The following is a 15,608-nucleotide window of genomic DNA, read 5'->3' on the forward strand; positions in this document are numbered from 1 at the left end:
TTCCTACAGAGGGACTGAAAGGAGTCATACACACGCACACAACTATAAATGGCAAGCTTTCAATAAACTGATAGTGTATTGTTTCCATCTGCTGGGGTTTTCCTCAGGGAAAACCCTCTCTATTTACCTCTCAACAATAGACTGGCTTGGAACATACAAACCCTCAGCCCGCATTGTGAAGTTCTAAAAGTAAGATATCAGTCCGAGCTGACCGCAAAGTGTTTTTATTTTACGTTATTGATGAGGAAGAGTATCCTGGCTTTTGCGTCAAGACATTTCATTAATATGACATTAGGGCTGCCACGATTAGTCGACTAGTCACGATTATGTCGACTATTAAAATCGTCGACGACTAATTTAATAGTCGACGCATCGTTTGAAGCTTTGTAAGATCACAAAGGACGCAGGAATGAGTAGTAGGATTTAAGAGTGTAATAACGGACTGAAACAGAAGATGGCAGCACTGCATGTACAAGGATGCCAGCTGCCGTTAAACCCCGAAGAAGAAGAAGCTGTGTCCCAGAATTCATAGCGCAGCTGTCAACAATGGCGGCAGCTAGTTAGTTTTAACTTTACTCTTATTATTCTTTCTGGGTCACAAAATAAACGTTTAACATATTTTCAGGCGAGAATGTAACTGTGTAAACCTCAAATATCTGCTCAGTTTATCAAGACACCGCATATTTTCAAAAGCGCTCCGACGTTTTCGGAGACGTCTGTTACCCACTAGCTCGTTAGCTAGGCGGGGGCAAGGCTAACTAGAGCCGTGAGAACACCGGACTCCCGGCAAATCGTTTTCAAACCCACCGCCGTCTTTCGCTAGTCAGGTTAAACATATATATAAGTCACTTAGATAACTTAAAAATGTTATTGTTTGGCTTTCTTTAGTATTTTATTTGTTCCTGAGTAAATCGGTTTGGCTGAGATTAAAGTTATAGTTTTTTGCACAGCTAAAACTGTCAAGCAGACAGCTGATTATCAGAAGTGTGAGACGCTGGAGAATATACTCCGGTGTCCTGTTATATTTTAGAAAGCAAGGAGTTTATTAAACTTCACCGAAACAATCTGCAAATTTCATTAAAAATTAATAAACTACCATCTTGTCTTTATTTTTAGTTAGCACAAACACTTCAAGCTGTAAGCTAATGATAGTTATATAAGACCAGATGCTGCTGGTGCAATAAGCTGTACGCTGTACGTCCAATGGATGATGATCTGATTAGTCGACTAATCGCAAAAATAATCGGTGACTAGTCGACTATCAAAATAATCGTTTGTGGCAGCCCTATATGACATTTAGGTGCCGCACTAACACAACACCTCTTTCAGTTACAGTTCAACATAGTTAAAAAAAAAAACAGCGCCTTGAGCCAACTGTTGTTGTGAATTGGCACCATGTGAACAAAATTGAACTGAATAGTTAAATTGAAGCTGACACCTTGTATTTTAAATGAGATGCGCTTAAGCACCAGAAGTAATAACTTCAGTCTGTTGTATTTCTGGATAGGTAATTTTTGTGCCTGCTTTGAGAAATGTTGTTGCGTCATGAACGAAGAGAATGTGCATCCATTTATGTCAGAATCGTTTGTCATAGTGAGGAAAAAAGGGATCTGGTTCCGTTACCTTTGTTTGTGCTGTTCTACTGTGCACTGCATTCAGAAAGGTGAAAGTAGTTGTTACATCTGTTACTACTTATCAATGATGTGAAGTCAAACAACCTTGTTATTGCTGGCTATTCTTTGTTTCTTTGTGTGCTCACACGTCATTTGCCGTGTAAAGAAAATCTCAAGACACGAAACCAAATATCCTGACTCACCAGTAACTGCAGGAGTGACCTAAAGAGAATGGGGAGAGGCACATCGGGTTTCCTCTTTGTTTGACGTCTTCTCCCTAAAGATCTCCTTCCGCTGAGGGAAAGATGAGGGCAGGACAGGGAGTGATGGCGCTCTTCCTTTCAGGTTTTCTCCTTGTAACATCACAAGAAATGGGGCCACAGATTCAGTGTAGCCTTTTCAATGTAGCCTTAGCCTCTTTTTGTTTGCTGGGTGTGAGTGCTAGTTGTTGGTATTGGTGAACTTTGAGCTCCTCTGTCATCTTTAAAAACCTCCATCAAAACAAAATCATCTCTCCCAGGCATATTTGGCTTACTTATTCTAATTTGGTGGATGTGCTTTCAGGCTAAAGGGAAGGAGCGGCAGTGGTTAAAGAACCAGGCTCTGGGAGAGCTGGATGACACCAAGATCATCGATGGACTGACTGGAGAGAAGGCTATATATAAACGCAGGGGAGAGCTGGAACCAGAGGTGTTTGTTTTTTCTTGAAACTTTCTTATTTTTGAATCTGCCACACCACCAAAGACTGCTACACTCACTCCCACAGTCACACATAATTTTGACCTTTATCTGTCAGGCGGTACATTCCAGCGGTGTGTGTGTGTGCGAGATTATTATTACACCCTGCTGTTTCTGCTCCAGCTCACTCAGTTTCTAGTTACGTCTTGTGCTGTCATCTGTGCGCGCATGCACACAGCAGAAAAGTAGTTCCCACACTAATCATGCCAACACACACTAGCCCATAATATAAATACTGTGTTTTTCTAACGTATTTAGCTCCAAGTCTTACATAGTTTTGGTCTGAGCTGAGCTACATTCAAATAATTGCACCCAGTTTTGAAATCCCGACCTTGTGTAAAATATTATTTTTATGTAACTACACCATCTAAAGTAGGGATTTTAGCTCGATTTAATCAGTAGTTGCTGATGTATTTATTTATTTAGTAACTTATGTGTGCTTACAGCTGGGCAGCCCTCAGCAGAAGCCCAAGCGGTTACGGGTGTTGGCCGACGTGTCGGGCAGCATGTACCGCTTCAACGGTGTGGATGGCAGGCTGGAGCGCTCCATGGAAGCTGTTTGTATGGTCATGGAAGCTCTTGAGAACTATGAGCACAAATTCAAGGTGAAAACGCTACATCGCGCATCACAATACAGAAGATTCTATGTGACTTTTCCTAAGTCAGGTGATAGATAACAGCTGCATGTCCAGTATATGGAGTTTACTTCACATGAACAATTACTGTGCTTCCTTTGTGTTAGTACACTTTTATATAGTACACTTCATACCCTATATACTTAGTGTAAATCTTTATTTTAACTTAAGTATCAAGTAGTCGTACATGAAATAATAATAACTATTCAAGCTTTTGTTTCTGATGTGAAATTCATTATTGCCATAATTCCTGAATTGCACCCTCGTATATCAAAACATGCAGTGTGTCTTTTAAAGCCTTTCTCATGCCACACTGTGATCTAATTTGTTAGTGCTTTATTGGGTAGGAATTGGTAATACAGTTGACGCTTTTCATGGAAAATCAGGAGTCCGTTGTAGCCACGAGAAGTGGAATCGGTCCAGAGATGGAGCATGAAAAGAGACAGGGGGAGACGGGAGTGCATACAAAAAAAGTTTTGGAGAGAGACAGACTTCTTGGCCCCTTAGTGACACTCAAGCCAACCTAATACTGATCACATATCACACAAACTCGCATACACATTTTTCAGTGTTCCACATGGCATTTCAGTCTCACTGCTGTCTTTGAATAACACTCCTTACATAAAAGAGCGTCTGGTAACGCATAAGATATATACACTGTCACCATGTGCCCGTGCTGCCCGCAGTTTCGCATTATATGCGTGTTTGCATCTTACAATCATCCACCATCGATAGTCAAACGTGTCACTTTATAGTTTGATGCCTTTTTTTAGTACACTCTTTAGGCACCCATTCACAATCCTGAAGTGGATGACGCCCACTGTGGATTGACATGGCCTTAATTTTGGTGACATTGAACCTGGTTAGATTTAGAGCTATGTGTTAGACTTTATGAGTCATGTAGCAAAATAAACCCTGGAAAAACAATACAAAATTGACAGCACCAAAAGGTCTTCTTACCCAGCAACAGTGATATGGATGCATGAGACACACAGTCGCATACCTTTGACCACCACAGTCATAACTGCCCTTATTAGATGTGGCTCATATACATAATACCTGGGTCTTCAAATAGCTGCCTGGGGGCTCACAGTGTCAGGCTGAGTGTGAGCTGCCTTATGTAAGTCAGTTATGATGGATGGTCTGGTGGAGACATGTAAACCTCTGACACTGTTAACATCTTGCAATGTTCGCATTTACAATGTGACCTTTCTGCACCTTCACACCTCTGTCGGGGAGACTGTTACATTACAAGTTAAGTAACAAGTCAAATCACTACAGTCTTTACTTAAATGTTGTAACAATGTGTCTTTTGTGTCTTTTAACTCTTTTCTCTACACAGTATGACATAGTGGGCCACTCGGGCGATGGCTACGACATTGAACTGGTCACGGCAGACAAAATCCCCAAGAATAACAAGCAGAGACTTAAAGTCCTGAAGGTATTCTCATGCTTTGTTTTGCTCACCCAATTGGACTGCAAAAAGTGTTTTGCATGCATTTCTTTCTCTTTAACATCTGTGTTCACATGAAATTGTACATTAAGTCAAAGTAGCCACACAAACTGATGAACATCTCCAAACGATGTCATTTGGGGCTGCAAGTATGAAGCTAAATAAAATCTGTGGCTTGCTCTTTATTAATCAGCCTTTTCCTTGCACTTCAGGTCATGCATGCCCACTCTCAGTTCTGCATGAGTGGTGACTACACTCTGGAGGGGACGGAGGCCAGCATCAAGGAGCTGGCGAGAGAAGAAGCAGATGAGCACTTTGTGGTGGTGCTGAGCGACGCTAATCTGGAGCGCTACGGCATTCGGCCCGAGCGCTTTGCCCAAGTCTTGACCTCTGACCCACAGGTCAATGCCTTTGCCATTTTCATTGGCTCCCTTGGCGATCAGGCTGAAAGGTAAGGAGGTGAAGATGATGATAACTTGGGTGGAGTTAACTAAGAGCGAGCAAAGTGCAAAAGAGATGGAAAGAAAAGAGGAGTAGATGAAGGAACATGAAGATGCAAAGAACTCATCATGAGACAATTCTTAAGTTCTGGGGCTCCAAACAGTTGCATTTAGTTAGTTTGCTCTTCAAGGTCATCTTCTCATGCACCTCTGTATTGCTTCCAACACTGCTTTTATTTTTCTGATTGCTTATGTCTGCTTGCACCTGTGTCGTTGCAATTTAAAAATGGACCTCAAATTTACACAGTGAGTGCTTTGAAATCTGGAACTATTGTTAATAATGATCTCATTGGCTCCACTTTGAGGGCTGAGGTCGGTATTTACTTATGTATATCATCACTCTAGGCTCTTGGCTAACTAAGGGTTAGCATGCTGTCTGTGCAGATCCTTGCAAAGACCCTAAGTTGTGTTAGCAGCATAATGTGGTTGTTTCTGTCCTGGATGCAGTTTGCACTTTACCATTGCGCCCTCATGCTTTTGTGCAATAAAAATAAAAGTCCTTATCCACGCTGTAGACCGTGGCTCTATTTTCCTCCTCAGCCACACAATCTGAAATCAGCTGATTGTAGTGCAGGTGCGAGTGGAACTGATAAGCAAGCAGACTAAACAAATAGAAATACTAGGAATAGAACTGCTAGAAACGGTTCTCAATTCCCATCCCTAGTTTCCCACAGATTCATGTTGCTGAAAATTTGTCCACTCCCTCTGATTGAAAGCAAAGTGCAGGGTTACTGTTTTGACACACCAGAGGGAATCTAGTGGCATATTAGAGACAGAAGGGCCAGGAGACAGAAAGAGCCCTCCAGTGCTTTCAGTGCTGCGGTTATCACTGAAAGCAGTCCCAGAGATGAATGAGGAGATAACCCTGAAGAAGAGATTGACCAATTTTTATTTAGTTAAGGTTTTAAATCTTCAATTTCAATTCCAGAATGTTAAAGTAGCTCCTTTTGGGCTGTATTAAAACATCAGCATCCCCATCTGCTGCCTGTCCTTACTGTCCTGTCTCAGATCAAGTTTCCAGGCCAGATGAAAGCGCAACAAGTGTACTCGTTAACCTGCTCCTCCTCATCCTCATTGCCATTCTACTGCAGGCTTCTACTGTAGCTCCTTACCAGACATACATCCTCTCTGTTGAGGCTTGCAGGCCTTGAAGCTTTAAACTCGTTGAAGAACTGCCTGGCTTAATGCAGTCTTTAGCTCCAGGAGCTTCAGAAGATAATAAACCTGTTCTATGCTTTGCTCACGAAGAGCAGAAAAAAAGCAAAGATAGAAAGAGACAAGAAGTCAACTACTCTTTAAGGGCAGGCTGTCAGAATTTGAAGATAGAAATTAAAATAATATCTTGTCATGCCCTGGAAGCCCTGGAATTGGTTATGGATGCCCTTAGAGTTATATAATTTTCCTTCTTGAGCAACACTTTGGGAATGCTAATTTTATATCCCTGTTGACTGCCCATGTGTGTGTATGTCCTGAGAGGAGAAATGCATAGGGACACGGTTGAATGAAAGAACAAAGGCAGAGGCTCATTAGAGTAAATGGGTTTATACAAATGATTCAAAGGCATTGGAGGTGGCTCTGTTGTCTTGTTGCTGAGCTCCACCGAGTGAAAGGCATCTCTTTCATCCACACACACTCATACACTGTATTCTTTTAATGGGAATATGTAGTGCCAGCTCACACAGCAAATACAAGTAGTCTCTTTTAATTTTGGGAAACAATTCCAGTGCTAAAGTTCAGTTCCTTTCTTTGACCTCTATCTTCATTCTCTCTTCGTGTTCTTTTGTTTCAGACTCCAAAAGACCCTTCCAGCAGGGAGGTCCTTTGTCGCCATGGACACCAAGCAGATCCCCCAAATCCTGCAGCAGATCTTCACCTCCACAATGTTATCGAGTGCTTGATGCAAACACATAGTACATACCGTCCACTCACTTGTTATCTCACACACCCAAAACTTCAAAAAGTTTGTTGTGAAAGCGCTGAAAATCTTCACACTCTGTGTCAGATCAAATGACTTTATCATGGCTGCAGCAGGTCCGGAGGGGTCGCATTAGCACGAGCCGGGGGTTTGACAGTTTGTTATTGTTAAGAAGCCTGTTAGCATGACAGAGTAACTAATGTTTAGATATTTTGCTGTGTCCCTCTGGGAACAGCTACAGTACACAAAGTGTGTGATCTCTTTTAGTGTGACTGTAATCTGCTGTGTAATCGGTGACGCGTATGCCTGGAGCCTGTCTCAGATCCCATTTAGGGATCAAACACACAGCCTAACAGCTGTTCTTTTTAATTGTGTTTTTGCCCCTACACACACACACACACACACACACACACACACACACACACACACACACACACACACCTTTGTCCTCTATCGGGCTGTGAGAAACTCAAAGGGAAGGGCCATGGAGTCGTGACAGCATCCATTTATGTCAGAGCTCCTGACTTCTTGTCTGTCACGCAGAAAAATGCACATACACACACAAGAAAGCCGACAGTAAAGCCCCACCTGACCGACACTAGGATGCGCCGAGCAGCAATAACTTGGCGCCTTTGGTATGTTGGGACTGCCACCAGGGAATTTCCCACCTGGCTGCACGCGGACTTTAAAGCCTGCCGCTGTTGTACACCCCCATGCTGTGTGAGTGTGCGTGTATGTGTGTGTGTGTATTTTCCTAGAGCATCTATGTCAACATGTGCAGACCCTTTTCTTCCTGTCTGGTGGAACATGTGTTGCCTCGTGTGCGCTCAGAGCTGCCTTTCATTGCAAGAGCTCCCAAACACAAAATACTTTCACTGCGAGACAGATGAAGAGAAAAATACAGGACTAGTGGGTCAGTGTGTATCAAACATCATATCGGTGTCTTCCCTGGTTGTCATAGTTTTTGTTCATGCCTGACTATGTTGAATCAATAGAAGCCTGTCCAGCTGTCAGCCTCTATTGATTTCTGTGAGTGAGGCATATGCCATTTTTTTATTAACCTACTTTAATTTGCCTCTGGCTCCTGGGCTGCTGATTAGTTGGAAATGTAAGATATTTGCTGGGTGGAACCTCATGTTGGGAAGGCATTAAAAAGTGTATATTAAAATTCATACATGTATCTAGTTTTCACATTGTTAATTTCTGGTGAAATAAACTGTAAAAGTAATGTAGAGCATTTTAATAAATGTTAACATTGCTATTTGATTCAATTTCTGCCCCATCACTTCCCTTCTGAAGACTATTTCTGCTGCTGCTCGATTATCCGATAAGTCACATTTCTGACGAGCGTTCCTGTCCTTCCTGGTGTTGCAAAAGAAAACCGTTTATCTGCAGATGTTTTTTTTTTTTTTTTTTTAAAAACAAGTGGAGATAATGGATGAAGATTAAGTATTTCTTAACAAGAAGCAGTCAGAGAGCGCAAACCTCCGTCAAAGCAGCTCACTCTCTGAGCAGGTTTTACTTTCAGGGAAATCATTTCATATTTTGTAAATTTTTGTTTGGTTTTCTTTGTTCTTTTTATGTTATTTATTTAGAACAGTGCATGTTAATGAACATAAATGTAAAAAAATTACATGAATGTAAACATACCAGATTATAGCCATTTAATTTCCATCTGTTGTCCATAAAAAATAGACATAATAATTCATAAAAAATGCATAATTCATTCATAATAAAAACTCCATCACCAAACTCACACATACACACCATTCTGTTCCCAAATAAAACATTAAAACTATACAACTCATACATGATCACACACTTGATTTGTCCATAACCAGTTTTTAACCTTTGCCTTAAACAAATTGAATGTCGAGCATTCTCTAATGGGTTGAGGACGACTGTTCCACAGATGGCCACCCTGGACAGAGAGGACGTTCTGCCCAAATGCTGTCCGTCTGTGGGGTATAAACAAGTCTCCTCGGGTTGAAGCTTGAGTGGTCCTGTCTGAGCTTTCTTTATGCCTAATGAACTGCTTTAGTGGTGGTGGAGCAAGGGAGTGTAAGACTTTATATATTAAACACAATCTTTTAAGTTTCACTAAGTTATTGAAGTTCATGTAATTTATGTTTTTTTAACACATGGCAGTGGTGGTGGGAAGTTGGTTTTTTGTCAAGTAGTTTTAAACTTCTTTTATAAATGTTTTCAATAGTTTTAAGTGTTGTTGGACAAGCAAGTGACCAGGACGTCAAACAATAGTCCATATGAGAGATGATCATTGAGTAAAAATAAGTTTTTGCAGCATTCATATTTAAATTATTACGTATATGATTAAAATTTCGATTATTAAATTTAAGTACCTCGGACACTTTATTTATGTGACTCTTGAAGGATAATGTTGGGTCTAGAATGACCCCAAGATATTTAAATTCTGGAGCTAATTCAAGCTCTACTCCATCCAGGAATATTTTTAAATAATTTTGATAATTATTATTAATCATTTTTAAATGTACTTTGAAAACTTTGTAGTCCAGTTAAAATCAGATAAGGGATGCATGAAGATGTTTACTTTGATTACAGAAACCTTCTGAAGGAGTAGGCGATGGTATGATTTGTAAATAACTGGATAAATAACTTTATTTTATAATGCAATATTATACTGCAGTGTATTTTTAACTAGGCAACTCATTCTCTTTCTTTAAAGATACAAGACATTGTGGGGTCAACCTGAAAGAAAGGCAGATGTGAAATGTAAAAGTGAGGTCAGAGGTCAAATGTGATATATTTAGATGCAAACTATAATGTGATGTTTAGAGTCCCCATATACCAGAATCGTTCAATAAATGCTTTTAAGTGTAGCTTGAAAGATGAGACATTTTATGAAAGTTTGATATTATTTGACCTTGAAGAAGAGGTCAAAGGTCCAAAGTAAGTGATATTTAGAATCCCCATATATCATCCCCTATATGCCCCTATGGTGTCAGTATAAGCAATGACAGTAATGGCAACAGGTCTATATAGTTTTATTATCACTTTGACATTCAGTTCAATCGATTGACCTTGAAGGAGAGGTCACAGGTCAAATGTGACATGATATTAAAGGACCTTGAAGACTTCAGTGGATAGAAGCCAGATTTTAATAGATTGTTAACATGAGTCCACTTTACACGCCTTTTTAAAAAAATTTTTTTTTATCAGAATTCATTAAAAACTTTCTGACCTATCATGTTTACAGACTGAAATAATGGCAGCGATACACACAAGCGTTTGCTGGTGGTAATAAGTGGAGACTAGTCTCTAAATTGTAATTTTACAGAAGAAATGAAGTAAAACTTCCAGTTGGAGAATGGCCACTGCTTGCTATTAACACAAAAACTGACTTCTTTAGTTCATAATTCGTAAAAGTGCTCCGGGCTGCCCCTTTCTTCCAGTGGGTTGTCACGGCTGATGGATCCGCATGTTTTAATTTGGCACAGATTTTGCACTAGACTCTCTTTTTTTCCTGATGCAATCATCTTCCAACATTTATAATACATTCAGAAAAAAAACCTTTTGCTTTTGCTTGACACAAGCCGTAATTGTGAGCAGATTAAAGGACATTTTGCAAGTGTTGGTTAGAGTCAACATTTATAATTTCATATTCAGTGTCAGCAACATATTTAGGATGTTTAGTAAAACCACGAATGATATGTGGGCAATAATGCGTTACTGTGTTGTGTATAATTCTACAAGGGAACACAAGAACTCCATTCTTAGAAACCGAGGCAGTTCTTTGCATCCCAGACCGCTCGGCTTTCCTCTCATTTCCTGCTGGTCACTTTTTCCGTGTGCCTCAATGATCCATTCATTGGACCACAATCACCAGGCCCACCCTCCCACTGTAGCCAAAACAACTGTCTGCATACTATGTGCTGTTGTTCACATATACGCACAGCATGCTGATAGCTCTGGTGCTACATTCATTGTGTTCTTTGGGTTTCCGTGCTTTACCACCAGAAATAATTTGCCACACAGTTCTCGCTGCTTTGAAGTCTTTCCTCCTCCGGTGCTCGGGTAATGACGTTTTAGAAGATTATTTATGTTCTCAGTCAATGGCTGTCATGACTTTCTCTGACTATGCTGCTTCCTCTGTTTACTCTTAGTGGGCCTGTGAGGAAAAATAAGCGCCCTTTCTATAACACAGAGGATCTTATTTCAAGAAATATATGAGGTTTATGTGAAGTTTACAACATGCACATGCAAAATAAGATTCATTTACATAAGAATGTTGCTGGTATACAGTGAGTATGTCTACACTAACCTCTGCTTGAGACTGTCTGCCCAGTGTGCTGGTAATTACATACTGCTGCTTGCTTCCTGTGCTATACTGCTTTATTGACTCATTGTTTGTCACGCTGAATTTGCAATGACAAATGGTTTTAGGATAACTTTGTGTGCCGACACACACTTAACCTGTTACACTCATCCTAAGTCCCTCTACAAACGCAAAATAAGACGTGGTATAGTGGGGCGTTACATTCATTAGTCACAGTTAGATGTGTGTTTATCTTGTGTTTCCCCCTTCTTACACGCTGGCATACCCTATGAGTCACATTGTATTTTTTTGCAGTTGGCAAAATGTGCAATCTATTTTCAGCTACTTCTTGCTGATGTTGTTACATTTCATGCCTGGGCACACAAATACATGTTCACTACGTACTGTAATAAGTGTGAGCAACTCGCATGGCTGGCTTTGGGTTAAACTACAGTGGGACTGATCACAGGAGGGACACCACAGGGAGAGATTGACTGTGACTGTGATTGATTGCTGATCTTGTGGCAGCCTAGCAGGAGACATGAGGTGGGGTGATTGCTTTAGTGCAGGGGTCCCCAATCCCAGTCCACGAGGGCCGGTGTCCTGCAGGTTTTAGATCTCACCCTGGGTCAACACCTGAATCACATGATTAGTTCATTACCAGGCCTCTGGAGAACTTCAAGACATGTTGAGAAGGTAATTTATCCATTTAAATCAGCTGTGTTGGATCAAGGACACATCTAAAACCTGCAGGGACACCGGCCCTCGTGGACTGGGATTGGGGACCCCTGCTTTAGTGTTTCCCTATAAACATTAAAAGCAGGGGCATATGTGCTCATTGTAGCTGCTGGGTGATTGATGCCAGTCTTCTAGCTTGCTTGCAGCCCTGTATGTTAGGAATGTACCCACAGGAATGTTACCTGCTCAGTAGATGGAAACATTTCTCAAAAACACAGACTCTGTTTTTTGTTTCAATAAACACATTGCTGTAAATGTACATCTTTGTGTGAACGATATGTGCAATGGCAGCTTTAGTTTGCCTTACTGGGGCGCTCTTAAGCAGAATCCTTATGCCAGACAACTATCTCATCCAGCTCTTCTGGAGGCACACCAAGGCATTCCCAAGGCAGCTGAGAGGCATAATCTCTTCAGCGTGTCCTGGGGACAGCAGCTCTTTCCCAATGTGGAGTGAACACTACATTTTTCCAACTGGGAACTATGGCCTCAGACTAATGATAATTAATACTGAATCTCATCCTAGCTACTCCACACTGAAATACAAACCAGCCTATTCCAAACTGGAGATTGAAGACAACAGAATTACATCATCTGCAAAAAAGCATACCTGTAGATAGGTACCTGGTACCCTCTATTTTTTTGGCTGCACCCAACAACGGACTCCTTCTTTTCAAGCTCTTAAGACTACCATGACGCGGATGACTGAGAACCTATAGAGACATTGTACAGGGGCTGAAGAGCCATCAACAGTGAGACAGATAGCATTCTGTTTGGTCTGTTACTTTGCAGGTGAGTCTTATGCTTCAGTGCAGCCACATTTCTTATTGTTTATGGAAGCAGGGTGCGTTCCTCATTTGAATTAGGTGAAGTTGTAGCACATTTTCTGGTACTCATTAGCTGGTAGTATCAGTCTATGTCTGAGTCTGCGGAGACAAGAATGTCTGTGTTGTAAAGGGAAGGGAGAAAAACAGCAAGAGAGAGGCCTCATCTGCCTAAAAAAGGTCTCTCCTGGGTTGGGCACACACCCACACCTTACACACACATCCTGACAAATAGCCACCTGACATCCACCCCTGTCAAGCCCTAATTGAGTTGGACATGAAATCTCGGGAGGTGCTTTATGAGCTGTGCTGCTGACAGACCCAAAGACAGAGTGGCGGAGCACCTGACACATAGAAATGCTGATATGGAGACACATGGGCCGCCAGTCAGACTGTTGGAGCAGTGATGAAAAACAAACTGCGGTACAGAGAGGATTACACGTCTTTATTTCATCACATCATTCAAGTTCTCCTGACACAATTTTTGTTCCAAACATGAGTGTATGTTGATGAAATGATTAAAGGCAAACCTATTATTGATATAACCCGGGCAATGTGTTTTTAGCATGTCAGTATGTCAGTGTTATATGCAGATATAAATACGATTAATGCTAACTAGTTTTAATGTACTTTTTGTGGGAAACAAATTAGTTTTAAGTGCAGTTTTTCAGCATTAATATGTTCTTTTTACCATGTAGTTGGGACATCCCACCCCTGTCAGTACCGCATTGTTGTAGTGATTGCTGGTCAAAGGTAAGGTTTTAAGGAATCTCACTTTCAGCAGGCTGTTAGTCAAAGGAGTAGCTCTGTGCTGAAGTGTGGCTCCAGAAATGAAACGCTTGGTCAGTATAGATTCCTGTCTCTAGTGGTTATGGAAGGAAACTCAACATTTTAAAACTAAGGATAGTCTCTGTTTTTCCAGAGTGCCCCAGTCACTTCCAGTCACTGGTTTAGTGCCAATATATTACGGAGAGAGGAATTTTTCCCAGACAATGAGAACGAATAACTACATGACAGGCACAGGAAGAGACAGCTTCTTGTTTGTTTCAACGTCCTGAACAGCTGGTTGGGTTCCTTAGTATCACTGCTTGGGTCTGTGCTTTTGAACAGCAGTTTATTTTCTGTTACCTGATCATAAATAAATAAAAAAAATGCCTTAACTCAGAATTTTGTGATCGATCACCATTACAGGTGCCACGTTGTCATATGCAGGACTTTGTAGTTGTAGCTAATCCTCAAACATCTTTGATTTTTGATCGCCTGATCTATGGTGAACATCAAACAGACCCAATACACCCAAAAGTGTTTTAAGGGTCAAATAGAGATACCTGGCTAAGACCCAAGAAAGTACTGGAAAGCCAAAAGGACTGGAGTTTTTTTAGGTATATTATTACATTTTTGGTTTGCCTCGTGTGTTTTGGACAATCAGCTGGATCCTCCAGCTCTTACCATGCTGTTAAAAACATTTGGGGGTTTGGATATGATAGGAGCCAGATGACTTCTAAGTTCTGGCATCTGACTGGGTAGCCTCATCGACTGCCTGAGGGTAAATTAAAAACAGGAACCTAAAAACAGCATTCTGCAGTGGAGAAGCCTGCACTGTCCAAACCTGAAGATCATCAGGTCAAGGCTACTCCCTGCCCCAGTGTTGCAATGTCATCTCCTACTTTTCTTAAGTTAAATGAAATTAACTTACTGTTTGGCCTGCTGTTAGCTGTTTTTAAATGTATAAATACAGCATGAAAAAAAAATATTTCCAAGAGGAAACCAAGTTAGTGATATTCATCCACTTATGTCCGCTGATTAAGATTTACATTGCTGAATACAGTTCAGTGCTTTCCCATTAGTATCTATGCTGTGCTTCCCCGGGGAAAAATTGCTGTGTGTAGATCGGTTCATTTGTGATTCGGCTGTTTTGTGTGTGCCACGCAATTAATGATTAGTTTGATAGTTAGCAGATATCACTACACTGACTGAGTTCAAAATGAAATTTTATGGATTATTTCAATGAGGAAATTTACGGTAGTGTCCTCTGATCTCCAAGGAAAATTACCTGAACTGTGTCACAAACTCTTAATCAGAGTGCATTTAAAGGAAAGAGGTATTTCGGCCACATCGCTCTTATTTGATACAGTGGACAAAATGCAGGGTGCAACATAATTGTGGTCTGTAATGAACTCACGGGGAGCTGTGTAAAATTACAGCTTGATATGTAAGTAAATGAGCTATACTGAAGAGATGGTAAAAATGGTAAATGGCCTGTATTTATATAGCGCTTTACTAGTCCCTAAGGACCCCAAAGCGCTTTACATATCCAGTCATCCACCCATTCACACACACATTCACACACTGTATGTACAACATGCACTCAGACAGTGCCCCTGTTTTCTCTGACTTTGTCAGGTAGTTAAAGTTTGAACAGATTACTCCATAGTCTCTCTGGAAAAGCTATTTGTTTCTGCTGAAACCATGTGCTTAGTTGTTGAATAACTCAGGTAAGTCTTGCCAGACCAAAGTGGAACATTTGTAATGATAACAGCCGATTCAGACACAAGCAAGGTTCTGTGCATGAGTGTGTAAGTAATATCAGGCCAGTGAAACACAAAGAGAGCAAGCTTGGAAAACTGGCATTGTTCTAGTTTTCTTGCTACCACAGACTGCTATTTGAAATCTCTCTACATCTGTACACATCCTACATTCACATCACTTATATACAGTACATGTGGCTACTGATATCATATGATCTGAAATAAATGAAGGCATCAGTAAAATCAGACATCAGAGTCAGTGAATCCCCCATTAGTAATGCATCCAATTTCATATGGTCCTATGAAGCATCTTACGTCATGCAGAGGATGTGGTTTTGGCACAGTGTTAGTGTGGTCAGCACTCCAAACAGAT

At 40.9% G+C, this 15,608-nt stretch overlaps 1 protein-coding gene across 1 annotated transcript in view; it reads left to right on the plus strand.

Annotated features, from left to right (window-relative positions):
• vwa8 (von Willebrand factor A domain containing 8) overlaps positions 1 to 8,263 on the plus strand; it is an 89,001-nt gene extending 80,738 nt beyond the window's left edge. The window contains exons 41-45 of the mRNA XM_080903307.1: positions 2,178 to 2,303; positions 2,798 to 2,956; positions 4,329 to 4,427; positions 4,652 to 4,890; positions 6,729 to 8,263. Coding sequence (XP_080759433.1) covers positions 2,178 to 2,303; positions 2,798 to 2,956; positions 4,329 to 4,427; positions 4,652 to 4,890; positions 6,729 to 6,837 — 732 coding nt within the window. The 3' untranslated portion in view covers positions 6,838 to 8,263. The remainder of the gene's footprint in view (positions 1 to 2,177; positions 2,304 to 2,797; positions 2,957 to 4,328; positions 4,428 to 4,651; positions 4,891 to 6,728) is intronic.
• The last annotated feature ends 7,345 nt before the right edge of the window (positions 8,264 to 15,608 follow it).

Source organism: Rhamphochromis sp. 'chilingali', assembly GCF_963969265.1.
Source record: "Rhamphochromis sp. 'chilingali' genome assembly, chromosome: 14".
NCBI classification, from domain to species: Eukaryota; Metazoa; Chordata; class Actinopteri; order Cichliformes; family Cichlidae; genus Rhamphochromis; species Rhamphochromis sp. 'chilingali'.